The sequence below is a fragment of the Panthera pardus genome, unplaced genomic scaffold (assembly GCF_024362965.1).
Source record: "Panthera pardus isolate Hobbes unplaced genomic scaffold, ASM2436296v1 HiC_scaffold_16, whole genome shotgun sequence".
NCBI classification, from domain to species: Eukaryota; Metazoa; Chordata; class Mammalia; order Carnivora; family Felidae; genus Panthera; species Panthera pardus.
This window is the reverse complement of record NW_026526721.1, coordinates 69589568-69610992: the sequence shown is the minus strand read 5'-3', so window position 1 is coordinate 69610992 and position 21425 is coordinate 69589568. Positions and strand designations below refer to the sequence as shown.

The 21425-nt window shown below is 42.8% G+C and overlaps 1 protein-coding gene across 12 annotated transcripts in view; it reads right to left on the bottom strand.

Annotated features, from left to right (window-relative positions):
• The window catches only part of KALRN (kalirin RhoGEF kinase), a 669312-nt gene that overhangs the window by 69669 nt on the left and 578218 nt on the right, over positions 1-21425 (bottom strand). For 6 of the 12 annotated variants that reach the window (XM_053903453.1, XM_053903451.1, XM_019448629.2 and 3 more), the window contains 3 exons: positions 7786-8069; positions 6487-6591; positions 2961-3056 (listed from right to left, as the gene is read on the bottom strand). In XM_053903453.1, the coding sequence (XP_053759428.1) occupies positions 2961-3056; positions 6487-6591; positions 7786-8069 (485 nt within the window). The remainder of the gene's footprint in view (positions 1-2960; positions 3057-6486; positions 6592-7785; positions 8070-21425) is intronic. The other 6 variants (XM_053903452.1, XM_019448635.2, XM_019448636.2 and 3 more) reach the window with 3 other exon arrangements.

Here is a 21425-nt window from a genome sequence, read left to right as displayed (position 1 = left end):
AGAGAGAGAGAGAGAGAGAGACCCAGAATCTGAAGCAGACTCCAGGTTCCGAGCTGTCATCACAGAGCCTGACGTGGGGCTCAAACTCACGAACCGCAAAATCATGACCTGAGCCAAAGTCAGACCCTTAACCTGCTGAGCCACCCAGGCGCTCCTAGATCCTACCCTCTTTTAAGCTAAAGAGCTAATGAGGAATAAAAATACAAGTCTCAGAAGTAAGAATGCAACTCAGGATTTCCAAATGTGGCAGGGGAGACAACCACCCACCGTTGCTTCACTGCTATCCCACAGTGGGTGCGTACTAGGATGGGAAGAAAGAGAAAACAGAGGAGAGGGCAAAGGAGAGGGCAAAATTTTGGTGAGAAGATTCTGAGAAACCAAATTACCGTTCCCTCATTCCTCTCCATGATATGGGCTTGGTTTCACATGTTTGGCCAAAGAAATCTCTCTAATTCTGGGTTCACCACAGGTCCTCAAGAAGTAATTATTGGTGGAGAAGGAAGTTAAAGTTTTTCTTATGGGAAACGCACCACAAAAAAACCACTCGTCTCACAGACATTTGCTGAAAGCCTGTTAGGGGGCTGATCGACTCCATCCTATGCTCCCTCTCTTCTGGGAGACTTGCTCTTATGGGGCTTCTCAATATCTGCACTTACCTGTTTAACACCAGACACGGCAACTACATAACCAGAGGTCTGCAGGGATTCCCAACAGTGCTAAGGTGAGCACAAAGAGCAGGATACAGGTAATCCAAAATATAGGAAAATATAACCTTTTGGAAACAAGTGTGTACTGATGAAAGTGTGAGTGTGAAAGATTCCTGTGTGTTAATGGAGGAGAAGAAAATGTCCTAAATGACTGATCATCTAGCTGGGTATGGAAGCTGTGAAGATGAAGGCAATGAAGAGATTAAGACACTTCAACAAATAACCCAACGGAACTATCTAAGAGCTGTCCCCGGCAGCACGTGGCTTACATAGTGATTGCCATGGGGCCGCAGAGGAAATCTGGCCTGGGCTGGTCAGGGAAGCCCTTTTGGAGAGATGAGATTCCAGTGGGGCCTTGAAGGACTGTTATGCTTTAGAAAGCAAGAACGAGTGGGGGAACATTCCAGAGAAGTAGGGTGGTGGTATGAACAGAAACTTGGAGAGAGGAAAGCCAAATGCATGTTTGGGGACAGTGAGGGAAACAATTCGGTTGGAGCAGAGTTCATCAACCAGAATAAATAAGTGGGTGTAGGCTGGCTGCCAAACATTAGACTACAGGATAAGTGTGAACTTTATCTATATTTATCTTTTATCTTTGATTGTATACCTCTATCAATACACACAATTTTGGTCATGAGTTGCCAAAACATGTAACCTATTTATAAATTACATTTCTGGACTGCTGTGTTATCCTCATGTATGTAATAAAATACACCCCAAATAATTTTTAAATGAGATGAAGAGATTCTGAAATTGTCTTCCTGTATACCTCAGTAAAGTGTCTCACGTACGTAAAGGCACTTCTCCCATTGGAGAGGACTGCTCATGTAGGCAAGAGGGAGGCAGGGAGCCTTCATTGAGGAGGGGGGGTAATTGCAGTAGAAGGCCCACCAGGAGACTGAGGCCCCAGGGGTCGGGGGAGGCTGACTGGGGCAGGGGAAGATCAAACAAGTACTGCAATAGTCCAGGCATGAGGTCAGGGCTCAGGCTCAGGTGGTAAAAGGGGAAAAAAAATGTAATGGTATTTGGAGAACGAGGAGGGTGTGTGGGTCAGTATGAGGAGGAAAGGAGAGCAAGCGGGCAGTGGGCAGAGAGGCGAGCTTTAAGAAGCCAATGCAGTGCCCACGAGAGCGCTGAAATCCCACCAGCGAGGCAGGGAGGGTGGTGGGGAAAATGGACAACTTTCAAGAGCTGGACACAGCTACTAAAGACATCAGCTGAACTACTCTAAGTTAGGAAGGACAACTTAGAAGGAGAAGAAGAAAGTCATGTGTTGAATTTCATGGGTACCCTCTAAGCTGCGAGATTTGAAAAGCGAGATACTATAATCAGAATTATTATCAGGCAGTGTCATCGGCACAGCATCTATCATTTTCCTCTAATTCCTGGGCCAAGGGGAGAAGGGTGCAAATGGTGCTGATTAGCAGGACTGCCTGACAGAAGTCAGTCATTATCCTAATGAGAGTTGCAGGAAACACCAAACCTGGTTGAGAGTGAAGGCAATGAAAATGCTTCAAATTGTCATCCTTTAGGGGTACGGGTCAGTGTACCAACATGGAGTAGAGGAACAGCATTATCCAAACACGAGCTCTTTCACCATCGTGGTGCCAAAACCTACAGCAGCGAGACCCAGAACCCTTCTCTGCAGTGGTCCGATTGGCCCTTGAGACAGTCACAAGCTAGGCTAGTGTTCAGTGGTAGAAGTTTGGTTTGCCCCCATGAATGGAGTATGCACCGACACCCCTGATCTCTTGTGCTCAGGCATCCATACCCTTTTGCCCATTCCCCTTTATAATTAGCAATCTTGCAGACTCTGCAAGCTAGAAAATTGTCTGGGGTCCCCGAATAAAATTACCTGGTGCTTTCAAAGATCCAATCCATGTTCTGTGTCTCAGCAGCCAAGTTAGCTTCAGGGCTAACCAGACATACATCAGTCACTGTCCAAATGCCGCGTCCCTGTAGGCCAGTGGACTGGTCTCACAGGAAGGCTATTTTGTCTTGGATACTTTTTTCCTTTCATCAATGCCACAATCCCCAAAGGGCCTGTTAATTGCCTATGCCCATTCCAAAAACAAAAAAACAAAAAACAAAAACAGGCTCTGGGGCAAAGGTTTTTAGAAACCATTAGCCAGAAACAATCCTATAGGAGGAATGGGGATAGGCGCAAAGGAGGACACGGCACATAGACGCCAGGTCCTGGGAGCCACATGGAGGTAACACACACGCAGAACTACCTCCAGGACCCCCACTTACCAGCTTGCTTTTGACCAATTGTTCTATTGCACTGACAAGGTCTGCAGCAGAAGGTACTTCAGTGGAAGCCTGCCGGGCTGCTAGCAAAGAGGAGGACTGCAAGACATTGAGCAGCAAAGGAAAAGCAGATTAGCAAGGAATGAGGAATAGCAATTAAGAAGCAAAACAGCAAGTCCAAAGCTCAAGGCAGGCAAGGGAAGCAAAGCTTTATGTTTAGAGGGAAGAGATCACAGAGGGAGATAGAAGGCAGTGCGGGCCTGTCCCCTTGTCAGGAGTTCTGGCCAGCAGCAAAGCAGGCATGGGACTAGGCTCTCCTTAGGCAGGCTTCTGGAGCAGCTGAGGGCAGGGTTTGCTGAGTTCCTGGGGGGCCAAATGTAAGGGCTGCACCCACTGTCAGCAACAGGAGAGAGGGACAGACAGAATTTTGGCTGTTAAAGGGCTGCGCATTGCTGTTCCAGGGTATGAAAGGAGTCCATAAACCTAGCCTCAAATGTATCCAAAGAAATTGTTTTTGCTTTAGTTAAATACAGATTTAAAATATAGATCTTCAGTGTGTATCAAACAAAAATTCAAGGGCAGAGCACTTAAAGACCAGGAAGCTAGAAACCCCCTCCCCACTCACATGTGTGCACATGCATTCACACACACACACACACACACACACACACACACACACACACACACACACCACACATAGAGCTGCTTCTGGTAAGGCCCCTAACTGGAACACCAGGATGTAATAAATGATTTTACCAAGGAGTTCTGTGTGTCTTGCTGAAGTGACCAAGGACTATCCTGTTCACAGTAAAGGAGGTTCAAGCCAAGGGCCTGCTGCCCATCCCCCTGTATCAGCAATAGGGACTGGTCTATGTGGCTGTTTTGTCATTGGTTTGGGGAATCCTGCTCATGGAGGGACAGTGGTTTTTGTCTTTCTTCTCCTACTTGAGAAGAAACTGGGGAGAAATGGTTGACCCTGCATGCATGTATGAGCTTTCCCCCCCTGGCAGAGCAAAGCAGAAGGCAAAACAGAGGGCCCGGGACACATGTTCCTTCAGCGTCTGACACTGATCACTGCAAGGGTAAAAAGCTGACTGTTCCGGCCACGGTCTGGCTTCAAGTTTGTCCCTTAAGTTAGGGGGAAGAGTTTCAAAAAGGAAGCTACTTGTTGTCTAATTTAAAAGTTAGTTTAGGTCTTTGCTTCGGAGATAGGGTAAAAAGAAAAAAGCCAAATAAATGTAATTAAGGAGATAGAACAACACTCTTTTTCCTCTTCTGGAGAATGCAGGAAAGGAGGTTAAGTTTGTTTGGAAATCCAAGCTATCAAATTTTTGATTTAGTAATCCTACCCCTGGGAACTTATTCCAAGGACAGACGTCAAAAGAACAAATGCTGTATGTACAAAATGATCTGTAGCAGTGTTATCTAGGAGAGCAAAAACTGAAAACACCCCAGGATATCCCAAAACAGGCTGGTCAAGCAAATTATGGCACATCAAATAAGTGACACTGTCCCCAGCTATTAAAAATCACACTTACGAAGGTAAAATCAACACAATTTTAGAAAAATACTAAGGAAAGCATTGAACATAAGATGTGCATATTAAAATGATAAAAATAAAACACACATGCATATGAACAGTTATTAGAAGGAAACATGGAGAATCAAGGTGATCAGATAACATTACAATAGGTAGACTTAAAAATTCCTCATAGACTGTTGTAAAAATTACTTAGTAAGTTCAACTCCATTTGCTAGAAGTTCTGAGGCTTAGCAAATATTTCAGAGAAACAAATTTCTGGGAATCAAACAAGCAGGACTGAGGAGGGCTAATGTGTCTGCCCTCTTTCCGGATAACAAAAAGCCTACACGAATGTTTGGGGTAAGTCTGCATTTTCAGTTAAAGATTATCCAGAAACAACATAACATCCTCTTTCCCAAAACAAGCTGTGTTTGAGGGAATTTGAGGGAGAGGGTTCGTGACCTTTACTTATCTTACGCAAGCTGGCACCTCCGTGTGGAGCGCTGTGCTGTGTGGGGTGGCAGATACAGTCACATGACCTCCCCACTCCCCACATACGCTGTCACTGTTTGTGGAACATTTTACAAGGATAGGCCTCTGGGAACGCAGCAGGTTGGTTCTCATTCTGATCTCAGTGTGAAGCACGGGCATTTCTGCCCCTGGGAATCTAGGATGGGCATGATGCCATGCTTCCTGACACTTTTCCTTCCAAAAGTTAAGAGTCAGGGCTACCAACGTCACCTTAGGAGGGGCCACACAACTGTGCACCTCTCATGATTGAGTCCACAGAGGGGGGCATCTCAGTCATCTCAGTCATCATCCTGTCCCTAGAATCTGTCCCTCTAGCGTGGCACCCAGGAAGACCTCAATTAATGTCTGTGGGTTAATAATGACCCAAATGCAAAGCAGAGGGAATTAAAACAAGAATGGGGACAGCACCAGAAATACTGAAGCATCGGCAAACAGTACTTTCTGAATTGTATCCCAGGTGATGTTGTGAAGATGTGTTCCCTGCCCAGGCTGGGCTCACCACCTTAGGGGAGGCTGTGCTACTACAAGGCAAGGCAGTAGACAATACAAGGAGACCCCGGAGGGATGGCTAGGCCACCACCACCACCACCACCACCACAACCACAAACCACTCTGAAAAGAAAATGTAAAGCACCGTTGAAACCTGAAACCACCACTCCAACCTGTCGAACCCAACAGGATAGCAACACTAAGAGAAGGCAGGAAAAACCCAGTGAGGTGAAAGCATGGTTTGCAAGCAAGATGAGTGACAGAGCACGCAGTTAGAGCAGCCCATGTCTCAGCCAGCACGCTTGGAAGCACATCCAAGCCGAGCCTCTGCTCTAGAGCCATCAGGGCGATCGCTCTGCGATTAGAGCCCTTGGAGACATCCACACTTCGGACACCGAAGTGAGCCTATGCATGTGAGCCTATGCATGCTGGGACTCAGGGAATTCTGTAACACCAAGAATGTGGCAGCCTGCACCTTAGGCTCTCCCGCCTTTGCCGGCAGCCTCCCCTCAGCAGCGCCTCCATCCCTCACGCGGTACTTGCGGAATTTTCATACCACCGGGCTGACTGGAAGTTACCATTATTTGGATTTTAGAGTTGAGTATAGGGAAAAACAATCAACCAAAACAGAGGTCGGAAGTCAGGTGCAACAAAGTGATCACGGCCTGGAACCACCTCAGACTCCTTTTGAGACAAACAGTTTCTTTTGGGATCTATAGCTTCCAAAGACAGAGTCATTACCCTTCATCAACAGGAGGAGAGACCAGAGAGATTCCCACTTCTGCATGCCCCTACCCTGCCCAGAATGAAATCAGACCTCCAGGGCTGGGGGCGGGGACACCTACCAAATACAGAGGGAACCTACATCACCATGGATTCGGAGAGATAACAAGGAAGAGAGAGTATTACTACCCCCACCGCACACACACAACAAAATCGCATGTATTACACATTGTTCTTTCAGATCAGGAAGTAAGGAAATCCTACCATCTCGTCCTGCGTAGGGTCATTGTCAAAGATCTTCATAGGTGGAGGGAGGGGGGTGTGTGACTCTTCATCTGGCTCATCTTCACCCCATCCTTTCTTGTTCTTCTAGAACAAAAGAGCAGTATTAGTCATACAGTCATATGTATTATATAGTTAAAGATATCAATGGTTCAGGACTTAGAATTTTTAAAAAAGCAACATGTAAGACCTCCTTTCTCAATACATCCATATTTTTTCAGCCTCACTGCCCTCCTCTGTGGAATGGGTACACCTTCTTATCTCAAAGGACAGTGAGGTTCAAATAGGGACACACACACACACACACACACACACACACACACACACACACACGAGAAACATCTACCTCATTGATTAGCCAGGAAAAGAAAAAGCTGAGAGTGGTCAGAGCCTAACTTTTTAAGCTTTTGAAGGACTATTAAACCACAATCTGAATATCACCAGGCTCTACTGTCATTCTCAGAAGGAGAAAGGGCAGATAGCATGAAATTACAAAGAGAGTCTGGTTACACAGCAGGAAGAATTGCTTAGCCACATCAGGGACTAGAGTGGGTTTGCCAGAAAAAAAAAAAATAGCTCTCATTCTCTCAACTAAAACATACCCACTGTATTTTAATTACAGAATCTCAGCTCTGAAAGGGACTTCAGAGGTCACCTGGTCTGACCTCTGGGCTAACACAGGGACCTCTCCGACTGCTTTGTGAGGTCATGTGGTACCCACCCCTTCTAGCACAGGTGTCCATCCGCTTTCATGACAGCCTACCTCATCACTGGTTGACTCCCATTAAAGTCACTCTCTGAGCTGAAACCTTGCCTTCTGTAAACCTTCACCTGTTACTCATAATTCTCCCGTCTGGAGCAACATGGAGTTGTCCACTCCCTTTCATATGTGGCACTGCTCTAGATACTTGAAAACAGCTATAATCTCTCAGCTTTTATTCTTATTCTCAACTAGCAGGTTTTGATATAGTCCTTAGTAGAGGTAGGGGATTAGGTGACCAGATGACTCCCTTTAGGCCCATGCCCCTATCTCCAAATCTGGCAAGATGTTGGCTATCTGCTGGAAATTCTACGTGCCAGTCTCTGAATTGGTCACACATCAGACTGGCAAGGTCTTGTTAGTACAAAAGCTCAGATCACTTGGGCTCAAGAACACAAACTCCTGGGGACTAGGGACTGGCTGGTTTACAGAACCCACGGAAGGATGCCTCACAAAGTTCCAGGAAGGATGTATGTCGGAAGCCCCCTCCTGAGGGAGGCTCCAGGGCCACGTGGAAGTACCTCATCTGCACTGTCTCCCTGAGGGGTCGTCTCATCCCCAGGCTTGGGAGATCCCAGGTCGAAGCTCTTCCGGCCATCTCGTACTTTCTTCTGCTTCTTGATGTTTCCATCTGCTTTCCCGCTGTTGAGCCGGCGCACGGGGCTCGTCAGCCACTTCTTAAGGGTGTTAGTGGAACGCTTGGGACCGGGGGAGCTGTGGATGGAGTTCAGGGAGGGCTGAGACTGCAGGTTGGCCACTGACTCAGACTTGCCTCCGTTTTCACTTGAGGAATGGGAGTATGCATCTGAGGAGAAAGAACAGACAGACATGGCCATGTCAGAGGCGGTTAAGGGAGGTGGCTGGCCTGGGAGTAAGACAACTCCATCCTCAGGAAGCTAGGATACAAGGCAGAATGTCAAGGCCAGCTGCAGACCCTGGTCAAGGCAACCCTCTCTAGAGGGTAGTAACAGCTGACAATCAATTTTTAATGTGCAAGGCACTGCTCCAGGTTCTGTGGATATAGGACTGAAGAGAAGACAAAGAATCCTACCTTCATTGAAACAAAATTAAAATCCTAAGCAAGAATCACCAACCAAAAACAATGTCATGGAGCACCTATTAGGTAGTGTATTTTAAAGACGTATAAGACATAGGTTTTATTTTCAAAGACCTCTTATCTAGCTACACACACACACACACAAACACACACACACACACACACACACACACACACAGAGTGTGTGAAAGAAGAGTGAAAGAGCAAGACGGAGCATGTAAAATAAAGACAAATTCACAAAGTGGTATGTGATTAATTGCCACAGGGCTGGTATGGACTTCAGGCGATAAGCTAGCAGAGTTCAGAGGAAGGTCAGATCAGTGTAGGCGGGATTGGTCTGAATTGGCATAATGAAGGGGAGAAGGAATTTCAAAAGGGGGAGACAGCAGGAACAAAAGCACAGAGGTACGAATATTGAAAAGTAAGTGAACACAGCCCAAATAAGTAGATCCTCTGAATGAAATAAAGATTTGATGGAGAAGGAGAAACTGGATAGAAAGTATTAGTGAGGTCATTTAATAATCAAATAGTGTGTGACCTTTACTATGAGACACAATAAAAGGGTTTATAAAGGACACAATAAAAAGGGTTTTTTTGCTTGTTAATTCATCTGGTAACTATAGACAGCATAGCCCTGGGAAGGAGGAGTCAGAGTCCAGACGGCCACACTGGGGCTGTGCACAGGGGTGCAGAGGAATGAATGTGAGGCACTCCAAAGCAAGAAGTGTCTGGATGACAAATCAAAGACAACTCACCTCTCTGCATGCTGCTGCTTCTCACTGCAAAAATGGTCTTGGGAGAATACCTGACCCGCTCTGCCTTGACCCCTGATGGGCCCACCGCCCCGGTGGTGCCAGTTCGCATACTGATATTTAAACCAAACACATGACTAGGTATAGAAACAAATGACTGAAGTGGTTTTTTATACCTACTCCTCTCAAAGACGGAATCATCTTTTCCTATAACGACTTCATCCTAGACCCAGCCTGGAGGACTAATCTGGCTTTAGAGGCCTTCTGGCCTAGACGTAGCCGACAGAGAAGAAACAAAATCCCATAAGAAGGTGAATGAATCCTTTTTGCCAATAGACAGCTGTCTCCAGCTTCTACAACTGGCTGACCTTGAGGGCTGCAAGCTCAGGATCTTGATCCTGCGGGGATCTTCTTCAATGCTGCTAGAGTTTTGTGTGTACTTTGGAAAGCAACACCTGAACATTTGCATCTAGTAGCACAAAAATTGAGGTCCTAAAGTCCCCTGGTATAAAGGATAATATACAGGATTGCTCTGCTCAGGGAACATTTGGGATCCGCTGACTTGGTTGGCGTCCCTTTAAGGACGAAGTTGTAATCTTATCTCAGGGAATTCCTTGCTGGCTGTGGTCCTGGGTATGTTGACATTATTTCTGAAGTGTTTGGTATGGCTCAAACTCCTGTTCTCAGAAGCCTGAGTGATAAACATCTCCCCAGGGCTGGTAGTGGAACCAGGCCTTTCTGTTATCTTTCTGCTGATAAGCTGCAAAAGCTTTTCATTCACCAGACCCCTGTGATAGCACATGGCTCTATGAAACCAAGCCTTCAAAAACTTAATCAGCACATACTGTGTCAGCAGAACTAGAGGCCCAATCACATTAACCGTGCCTTGTGTTACTAGGCAGGGCAGGCAGCTCTCCAGTTTCCCTGTTCCATCGCAAAGCATAGCGTGACTTCGAGATTCATAAATGCAAATCTTGATGGACTGTCCTTCCCCACTGTCCTGTGGCTCTGCCTTGGTGCATTCTGTACAAATGCTCACAAGAGTCCAGGTTAACAATCAAGTGTACTCTCACTTTTGTTGCTTCAAGTTTACTCTGTGTAAACAATTAGGGCCATTCAATCACAGCCCACACACAAGAGAAGTCACGTGTCCGAAGCAATCCATAATTCACTGTTAGGGTCCTGAATGGAGACAGGGCCGTTTCTAAATTACTTTGTTTCTTGTTTGTTCCTGTTTTTATTTTCTGGTTTTGATATCATTGACATATAACATGGTATTAGTCCAAAGCGTACATCAATGACTTGATACTTGTATCTGTTGTGAAATGACCACAATAAGTCTAGTTAACATCCACCATCTCATATACTTACCTTTGTGTGTGTGTGTGTGTGTGTGTGTGTGTGTGTGTGTGTGTGTGTGTGTGATGAGAATTTTTACTAAATTACTTTGAATGCATGATTATAAAGAATGTGGCACGGGCGCCTGGGTGGCTCAGTTGGTTAAGCATGAGACTTCAGCTCAGGTCATGATCTCATAGTTCCTGACTTCAAGTCCTACATTGTGTTCTCTGCTGACAGCTCAGAGCCTGGAACCTATTTCGGATCCTGTGTCTCCCTCTCTCTCTGCCCCTCCCCCATTCACTTTCTGTCTCTCTCTTTCTCTCTCAAAAATAAACATGTAAAAAATTTTAAAAAAGAATGTGGCACGATTTAGAAAATTTGTACTTACTTTATTACGGCTTTAAAGAATAATTGGCATGCTATGCTCACCCCATCTTTGGAAGATGTCTACAATTAGCAGACAATGGAGATTTTATTCTAGTACCTTTCCAGGCACAAAAGTTAAGTGACTGATTTGTAACAGCTGCAACAATGCAGCTGTTACATTGAACCATTCCAAGCTAAGGGAGGTGCTATTTATTAGGATTCTGGTCATAGGAAACAGAAAATCAGAGTTTTTCAGGAAACCAAGGCTCATAGTTGGTTAAGTGGCAGACAGGCAAGACCTAAATGCTGATCTGACTCCAGTGCACGTATATTCATCTTATTCCTACATCTGTATTCACTCCATGTATCCCTTTAGCCTCTATAATGATTGTGAAAGGAACATCAAGCTGCTATGTCTATTTAACATTTCAAATATACATTTGTACATGATTTATACAAGTTATACAATTGCAATGCTGAAAACTGTCTAATTTTACAGATAAAGCAATGAAGGTTTAAATATGAGAAATCCACGGTCGCAAATGAGTTGATCACAAAGCTAGGACCAGAAGTCAGGCATCTCTACATCTGCCCCAGGACTCTGAACCAGTGCTTCCTCTCCGGCCCTGCGGCATAGAAGGGGTCTGTAAGGCTAATATCTGGTTTTAAGTCACAAGGAAAACAAATGTGTCCCTGGGCATTGTACGTAATCAAGTTCCCCAGATGTTCCAGTATGTTCAACTTAGCTTTCTGGATCAGAAAAAAGTCACATTCTGAGGCTGATTTTACTATGAGACATTTTTAAGATAGATAAAAATGTAGAAAAAATGTAACATCCAGGTACCCACCATCTAGGTATGATAAATGTAAATATGTTTTGCCATATTTCCTTCAGCTTTTTAAAAAAAGAAATAAAATACTGTGCATACAGTTGAAGCTTTTAAATTTTTTTCCACCTGTTCAGTCACACCCACCACTTTCCCTTCCCTTCTCAAGTTGGTGTGCATCTTTCCCGTCCATGTAGTTAGCCATTTACTTTGTATGGGAATCCAGTGTTCTTTATATCATTATCCTAATATGTCATTTTTCAACATACTCATTAATTCAAAATTATCTGAGATTTATCCATGTTCAGTCATGTAGATCTAGTTCATTGATTTTAGTTGTTGAATAATATTCTTTCACAGGACATATTGTGGAGCTTGTAACACATTTTCCTAATGATGGATACTGAGGATGTTCACATATGCACACTCATTTTAAGCAGTCCGGTACAGGTCTCTGTAGATTTGTGAGAATTCCTCCAGGGCAGTGCTTTCCAAACTACTCGTGGTCAGGGAGTCAAGGATCTACTTTTCTTATGTCCAATCTGTTTCAGACCAATACTTTTATAAAATACAAAATCATACTCTTCAATGTGGTGGAAGTGTCAGATTGCTATAAAAGCTTCTAAATGCTTATTCCCATTTTCTGTACTTACCTCCCTGTGGACTGGAAACAAAGGGCTGACAAACCTTTCCCACGTACAGATCATACACTGAGGAGAACACACCTTGCTCTCAACTTTACAGCATCCAGAGCATGTATGTCAAGGTGGACTGGCTGGGCTTTAGAGAAGACACCTCACCACCTTCACTAGGTACTGCCAGATTGCACCCTGATTTACTCCCACCAACACTGCACGGAACCTCTCATCTTCTGGAAATCATCAACAAAATGAAAAGGCAATCTACCAAGTGGGAGAAAAATTTACTAATCGTGTATCTGATGAGAGGTTAATATCCAAAATATATAAAGGACTCACAGAACTCAATGATTAAACAATCTGATCAAACAATAATCAAACAATCTGATTAAAAAATGGGCAGAGGATCTGAATAGACCTTTTTCCAAACGGGACCTACAGATGGTCGGCAGGTACATGAAAAGATGCTCAACATCACTCATTATCAGAGAAATGCAAATCAAAACCATAATGAGATGCTACCTCACACCTGTTACAATGGTTATTACCAAAAAGATAAGAGATAATGAGTGTGGGGTGAGAATGTGGAGAAAGGAAACTCTTGTGCACTGTTGGTGGGAATGCAAGCTGGTGCAGCCACTCTGGAAAACAGTATGGAGGTTCTTCAAAAAATTAAAAACAGAACTACCCTATGACCCAGAAATTCCACTTCTGGGTATTTATCTGAAAGAAATGAAAATACTCACAAAGATATTAAAACTCCTGTATTAATTGCAGCAGTATTCATAATACCCAAGACATAGAGGCAAACTAAGTGTCCATCAGAGGATGAATAGATTTAAAAAAAAAATGTGTAAATGTACAGGGCTCCTGGGTGGCTCAGTCGGTTGAGCATCCAACTCTTGATTTCAGCTCAGGTCATGATCCCAGGGTTGTGGGATTGAGCCCCGTATTGGCCTCCGTGCTGAACATGAAGCCTGCTTGGGATTCCCTCCTTCCCTCCCTCTCCTTCTCTCCCCACCCCCCTTTGCCCCTCCCCCACTCTCTCTTAAATAAATAAATAAATAAATAAATAAATAACAAGAAAATGTGGTAAATGTATACATTGCAATATTATTTAGCCACAAAAAGTAAGGTGGATGAACCTTGAGGGCATTATGCTAAATGAAATAAGTCAGACAGAGAAAGACAAAGACCATATGACCTCACTTAATATGAGGAATCTAAGTAAAAAACCAAACAAACTTCAAACTCACAGATACAGAGAACATATTGTTGGTTGCTAGAGCTGGGGAAGGAGGGTACACAAAATGGGTGAAGGTTCAAAAGATACAAACTTCCATTATAAAATAAATAAGTCATGGGGATATAATGTACAGCATGGTGACCATACTGAATAATGCTGTATTATATATTTGCAAGTTGCTGAGAGAATAAATCTTAAAAGTTCTCATCACAGGGAAAGAAAACAAAACCTTTTATGTGTGATGATGGATGCTAGGTAGACTGATTATGGTGATCATTTCACGATACAAATACTGAATCATGATGTTGTACACCTGCAACTAATATAATGTTATATGTCAATTAGATCTTGATTTTAAAAAAAAAAAAAGAAAGGAAAAAAAGAAAAGAATTCTTATCTTTTTGCATTCCTCTTGATGCTTCGTTATGTACACTAGCATACAATTTTCCTCTGGAAAAATTAAATGTCTCCTTCCTACCCAAAAGCACATAGTTTAAGGAAACAAATTGAGATTAAAGTAGAATGTCTCAAGAAGTAATGAAAAGGTAAAAACCAGTGCCTCTAGGTTGGTAGGAAATGCATCTTATAATTGGTATCTTAGCCACAAACTGGGGAAATAGAAAACTTGTCAGGGCAATCCCTGAGGTTGAAGGTCCAACTTTTCACAGGCTCTGAGTGGGATAGCTTAGCTGATTGGTCATGGGAATATAAAGATACTAATGAAATCAAGAGAATCTAAATAAATAAACCGACAACCGATGCTTATCCTTCAGACTTGCACACTATTTGTTATCCCTACTTCCTTCAAATCCCAAGCCACCTCTCTGAACCATCTGATTTCCTCCTTAACACCTGACAGAAGACAGGCTGCATGGTCACACAACACATTCCAAAGCTTTGCCGATGACTAGAGAATTCTTGACCTCAACACTCATCTCCTAATGATCTTTTGTTGAAGTTGATGAAAAGAGAAACTCTGCTCATATAATGTTCCTGCCTTGCTTGTATGACCTAAGAACAACCCACTGTTGCCTCGTCATTGGATTGCAACAAAGAGATGAGTTGGCTTCTGGCCCTTCTATGCCACTAACTAGGGGGCAGACACTGGGACAGATTAGACAGGATGCACTCAAAGCCTGGCTCCACCACTGGCCAGCTGTGTGACTCTGTTCCATTTACTTAACCTCTCTGTATCTCAGTTTCCTCATCAGTGACTGAAGATAATATTAGTATCTACCCTATAGGGTTGCCATTAAGATTAAGGAGTTAACGTTTGTAAAGTGTTTAGAACACTTTAAACCCATAGAAGCATGATAGAAGTTAAATAAAAATTAATAAAACCATAAAAAGCTCCCCTAAGTCCATGACTGTGAGTTTATTCTCTATGTTCCTTCATTCTATCTCATGGTCTTCTAAAGCTTAGACTAGATGATTTAAGGCCATTTTTACCCTTAAAGATTCATGCCTCCTGAAAGCAAAGAAACACTTAATGCTACCAGCTGCCATTCTGTGTCATTTTCCCCTCTTCACTTCAGGGAACCACTCTTGTCTGAGAATAAGGTGGCCATATCCTTGGGCTATGTGGCCATAGTTGTCCCCCTTTCCCACTATTTGGAAGTTTAAGCAGCACAGGTTATTATTTCCTGGAAGTGACATATGCCTCCTTTTATAGGGTGTCTCTTAGAATGGGAGCTTCAGATGGATTTTAGGGCCAATTGAACAACTCTTGATATTAGGGTCTCAAATACCATCGTGGGGTTAGAATAAACATGTTAGTGTTATCGGTTTAAGCCTTTGGACAAGGACTCCACGATTTCATCACAGCAGCATGTTTCTAAGCGGTACAGGAGATGAGGCCTGTCTGCTTGATGTGAAGAGGAAAAGTGGAACGAAACCCATGAAAGCAGGCACAACTGAACACATCCTAATAAATCCATTGTCTAGGTCAAACATGGTCCTTCCTTACTTGAATAGACCTTCATTAGCTATCAAAATAGAAGATAATTGTGTACAAATGGATAGTAACTGAATATACTAGAAATGTGGTGGGGCACCTGGGTGGCTCAGTTGGTTAGACATCTGGCTCTTGATTTCAGCTCAGGTCATAAGCTCATGGTTTGTGAGTTCGGGCCCCATGTTGGGCTCTGTGCTGCCTGCTTGGGCTTCTCTCTCTCCCTCTCTCTCTGCCCCTCCCTCCTCTCAAAATAAATAAATAAGCTTAAAAAAAAAGAAATGTGCTATATTTAATACAGCCATTTATAAATTCAGTTTCCTTTTTAAAAAGTTTCAACTCATATTTATTTCACTTTTATGTTACACCTTAAAAAAAAAGCTTCTTCTACCGTTTATGGTCTGGTATAAAATTTGTAAAACTATTCTGAAAGCAGAATACATTTTGCACAAGCCATCACAGAATGCAAATGTAAGACATGTCAAAGGACTATGGCTGCCTCCATAGTACTGCATCCACTATTTCATTATTTTATGATTTTATTCAATCATAAAATACTGATTCATCAGCCTTCTTCGCACTGACCTCAAAGGAAGCTGAAAATAAAGGATTGAACCTCCTAGACAAAATGAGAAGGGAGTCCTATTACTTTTGAGGGGTTAGTATCCCCAAAGTCCAGGAACACTGTCCTCTAAAGGCCTAGGGTAGGCCTGCAGAGAGCATACGCATGTGTAAGGTCACCAAACCTTTCAGTGGACTGTGAGCACCTTGGGTGTGTAACCAACCCACTAAGCTGGCCAGCTGTTTTCTATACTGGCTTGAGGGATGCAAATGAAGAATGAACAACTCATTTTCAGTCCATTCTGCTGCAGTTCAGTGATGGTACTCAACCACATCCCAAAGGCTGGCTTTTTTTTTTTTAACATATTGTATTAGGCAATTGCTAAAAGATATGAAGTCTAGGTGTTCTATATCAATCATACCTGTTTTATCTAGATGGTCAATGAGTCTACAAATGTCCCTCTGGCATTTATAATACTCTACTGGAAGCTTTGATTCCAATGGCTGAAATCGGAAGAAAACGCAGACTCCTAAAATCCACCAGATATTTACAGAAGAGCCCTTTAACCCCCTGCTCTTCTGTCTTACTTGATTTCCAATGATACAGGAATAATTATAAACTCATCCTTATTGCTTTCTGTGGCTTGAGCTATATAAGGCAAATGCGTTTCATTACATCTGTTTGCAGTGATTAGATACCCAAACACTCCTGTTTTCTTTGGCTTTGCTATAAATAATTTACTTAATATAAAAATTATAGAAGTATCATATATAAATTTTTCTCACACTGGAAATTGCACATCTAGAGAAGGGGATGATGGGAAGGTCAAGGATAAAAATTCTTTGGGTAATAAATACATAAATCCAATTGTTTGTAAGCATGGAAACACAAAATCTACAGTAAATAGTAATATATCCCTCATGGCATAAGATGATGGCTCTGACAGGTCTTTTAGTGGAATGCTTTGAAAGCCAAACTCCTGGGTGCATATTTAGCTGAGGTCCTAAGGCTATGCATCACCAGTTCCTGGAATGGCTGGCTTCCCAGCAAACCATTGCTTGGCCATTTGGTTGGCCATTTGGTTGGACTACTTGGTGCCAGAGGATGAAGAAAGCTACAGGCTACAGTGACAATAACAGGACATGGGAAAGGGGGAGAATCAGTCTGGTCCACAAACATTGTTTTGTTTCTTTAATGTTTATTTATTTAGAGATAGAGTGTGCACACATGAGAGAGAGAGACAAGAGACAGAGAGAGAGAAAGAGAGAGAGAATAAGAGAGTGCCCACACAGGGGGAGAGGCGGAGAGAGAGGAGAGAGAGAATCCCAAGCAGGCTCTGTGCTGTCAGCACAGAGCCCGACTTGGGGCTTGATCTCATGTACTGTGAGATCATGACCTGAGCCCAAATCAACGGATGGATGCTTAACAAGACTGAGCCACCCAGGAGCACCCACAAGCATTGTTTCTTAACACTAGAAAACTTGTAGCCCTTGCAATTTGCCCCTACCACAACTTGCGACTAATCTTGGCAAACACTTCTTGGCTCCGGATACTCCTTCTCCCATCTCTTCCACAATAGTCAAGTCTCAAATGCACAGTGCAAGCCCCTGCCTCCTGGTTGTTACACTGCTTTTATACTTAGTTCAGGAATGTCTTTTCCAATGAGCCCTTTGCCAACCCACTATTCTTTATCTCACTACTCTATCTCACTCATAGACTTCACGTGTTTTCTCTAATTTTTTTTTTATATCTAAATCCCTATGGATTTGGAACTCCTGATTTTTCCCATTAAACAAAGAGTACAAAATGAAGGATCACTCTGAGCCTCAAAGGCACATTGTATTGAGCTACAGTTTAGTTCATTTCTACTTCCTTGTCCCCTTCTCTTCCCTGTAGTGCTGATCCTACCTGGTAGAATGTGCAGAGATCTGAGAATTCCAAATCCAGTGGCTCCACATAGGGCAGAAATTCTTTTCATCTTCAGAGCTCATTGGGACACTAGCTCTTAGTATCAGGGTCTTCTCCAACACACTAAACAATCTCCACAGGGGTGAAAAGCCAGTACCTCTGGCTTCAATTGAGATGAACTCTTTCGAGTTCTATTATGATTCGGTCCAGATCTCACTCAATCACTGCTGGCTCCTTCAGTGCCTCCCCTGCCACCTTGATTCCCATCAGGTTGCCATGGGACACAGTGGGTAAAGTGACTATTTCCAACTGCTTGTTCTCACTGTCTCCTTGGCCTTAGTTTCCCTTGTATAATATTCTCTCCAACAGACACAGAGTGAGGAGAGCCCTCAAAGGGCGATGAGTCAGTGCCTTCCTCCCATCCCAGATATGTATGTTCTAAACACGCAGTCCATTGCTGTGACATGTTGCTACAATGACTCACTTGATTCACTACCTTTTTGGTGGCCTTTGGAAGTCAAGGGCTAAAAATCCTCTCTATATTCCAAGGGGTGGATTCTGAAACTTGACATATCAGATTGTCAAAAGTCAGTGAAAACATATCTGCTGCTCTTCCAAGAGTAAACATTCTAGACATTTCCATTTATATGCCCATTTCATTCCCCCAGACTTGTCCACAGCTTCTAGAGACGGAATGTACCTTTTTTTCTACAGTATAGTGTAGGAAATCCTCCTAAAAGGCTTCTGAACTGCTCAAAACATAACCAAGAGAACATGGTGAAACTTCACAAATCTAGACCGAGAAAAGGACATTGCCACATTCATATAAAACCTAAACACAGAACTTTATTTTAGAAATGGTTTCTACTTATGGTAAGGCAACAAGAATCAGTGGCTCCACCGGAACCAAGGTCATCTGAGATCAGCTTTCATCTATAAAGATATATGATGAGCACAAGGGGGTTCTCAAATCATGACCCATGGCATCTGCCAAGTTCCAAGCCTGGGGTAGACATCTTCTTACAGCTTAATTTTCAGCCCTCCTAACCTCCATATATGGCAGGTAAGCCAAATTTCTCTGGTTAAAAAGGGTCACTCTGGAGTCCAGGATGTATTTATACCCCAGTTTTCTCCTAGGCCTTCAAATAAGACTTCCAGTAGGTTAAGTGAGCTCCATAAAAAGTTTAGGCTGTTCACTTAAATAGCAGCATTTTGCACTTTTCTTTTCAGGTTGGGGGAACATAAACCAGTTCAACCCTGGTTGAACCCCCAAAGCCTCAAACTAACATTACACAAATTACAGCATGTAACTGAAGATTCTCTCAGATGATGACCAAGGCTGTCTTTCAGGTTTATTCAACTGGAAGCAGATTCTTCCTTCACAAAGACCTTCTGCATGGATATTTTTCTTTGCCTTAATTTTGTCATTGCCTTAATTCAGATCTTTTAACCTATGTAACAGTCTCAAATGGATTCCTCTGCATCTAATCTCTTTCTCTTATCCATTTGACATATCTCTGCTCCCAGAACAATGACATTGGTCTACAGAAATCACTTGATCAATAAAATCTAGAGGCCCCTGGGTGGCTTAGTCAGTTGACTGTTTGGCTCTTGATTTTGGCTCAGGTCATGATCTCACGGTTTGTGAGATCAAGTCCAAGGTCAGGCTCTGTGCTGACAGAGTGGAGCCTGCTTGGGATTCTCTAGCTCTCCCTCTCTCTCTGCTCCTCCTCTTCTGCATGTGCTCTCTTTCTCAAAAAAAAAAAAAAAATATATATATATATACATATGTATATATGTATGTGTGTATGTATATATATGTATATACATACATATATATGTATGTATATATATATGTGTGTGTGTGTGTGTGTGTATACACACACACACACACACACACACACACACACACACACACATATATATATATATATAACTTGTCAGCCTGCTACTTAAACTAAACTACTCTATGGTCAGGCCTGCTCACCTTTCCAGCTCTACGAGCTTTCCTTCTTTGATAATCTGAGGTTCCCAAACTGTGGTCCTCACACCAACAGTGGAAGCATCATCTGGGAATCTGCTGGAAATACAAACTCTTGGGACCCATTCTGGAGCTACTGAATTAGAATCTATGGGGGTGACCCAGCACTGTGTTTTAACAAGCCCTCCAAGTAATTCTGATGTATGCTCAAGTTTCAAGATGACAATTTAAAAGTTTTTATTTTATTTTTTTAAATTTACATCCAAATTAGCATATAGTGCAACAATGATTTCAGGAGTAGATTCCTTAGTGCCCCTTACCCATTTAGCCCCTCCCCCCTCCCACAACCCCTCCAGCAACCCTCAGTTTGTTCTCCATATTTATGAGTCTCTTCTGTTTTGTCCCCCTCCCTGTTTTTATATTATTTTTGTTTCCCTTCCCTTATGTTCATCTGTTTTGTCTCTTTAAGTCCTCATATGAGTGAAGTCATATGATTTTTGTCTTTCTCTGACTAATTTCACTTAGCATAATACCCTCCAGTTCCGTCCACATAGTTGCAAATGGCAAGATTTCATTCTTTTTGATTGCCGAGTAATACTCCACTGTGTGTGTGTGTGTGTGTGTGTGTATATATATATATATATGTGTGTGTGTGTGTGTGTGTGTGTATCTGTGTATATATATGTGAATATATACATATATATATACACAGATACACACACAGATACACACACACACACACACACACACACACACCACATTTTCTTTATCCATTCATCCATCGATGGACATTTGGGCTCTTTCCATACTTTGGCTATTGTTGATAGTGCTGCTATAAACATAGGGGTGCATGTGTCCCTTCAAAACATCACACCTGTATCCCGTGGATAAATGCCTAGTAGTGCAATTGCTGGGTCGTAGGATAGTTCTATTTTTAGTTTTTTGAGGAACCTCTATACTGTTTTCCAGAGTGGCTACACCAGCTTGCATTCCCACCAACAATGCAAAAGAGATCCTCTTTCTCTGCATCCTTGCCAACATCTGTTGTTGCCTGAGTTGTTAATGTTAGCCATTCTGACAGGTGTGAGGTGGTATCTCATTGTGGTTTTGATTTGTATTTCCCTGATGATGAGTGATGTTGAGGATTTTTTCATGTGTTGGTTGGCCATCTGGATGTCTTCCTTGGAGAAGTGTCCATTCATGTCTTTTGCCCATTTCTTCACTGGATTCTTTGTTTTTTGGGTGTTGAGTTTGATAAGTTCTTTATAGATTTTGGACAGTAACCCTTTATCTGATATGTCATTTGCAAATATCTTCTCCCATTCCATCGGTTGCCTTTTAGTTTTGCTGATTGTTTCCTTTGCTGTGAAGTTTTTATTTTGATGAGGTTCCAGTAGTTCATTTTTGCTTTTGCTTCTCTTGCCTCCAGAGACGTGTTGAGTAAGAAGTTGCTGTGGGCAAGGTCAAAGAGGTTTTTGCCTGCTTTCTCCTCGAGGAGAAAGACATTGAGGTCTTTGATCCATTTTGAGATT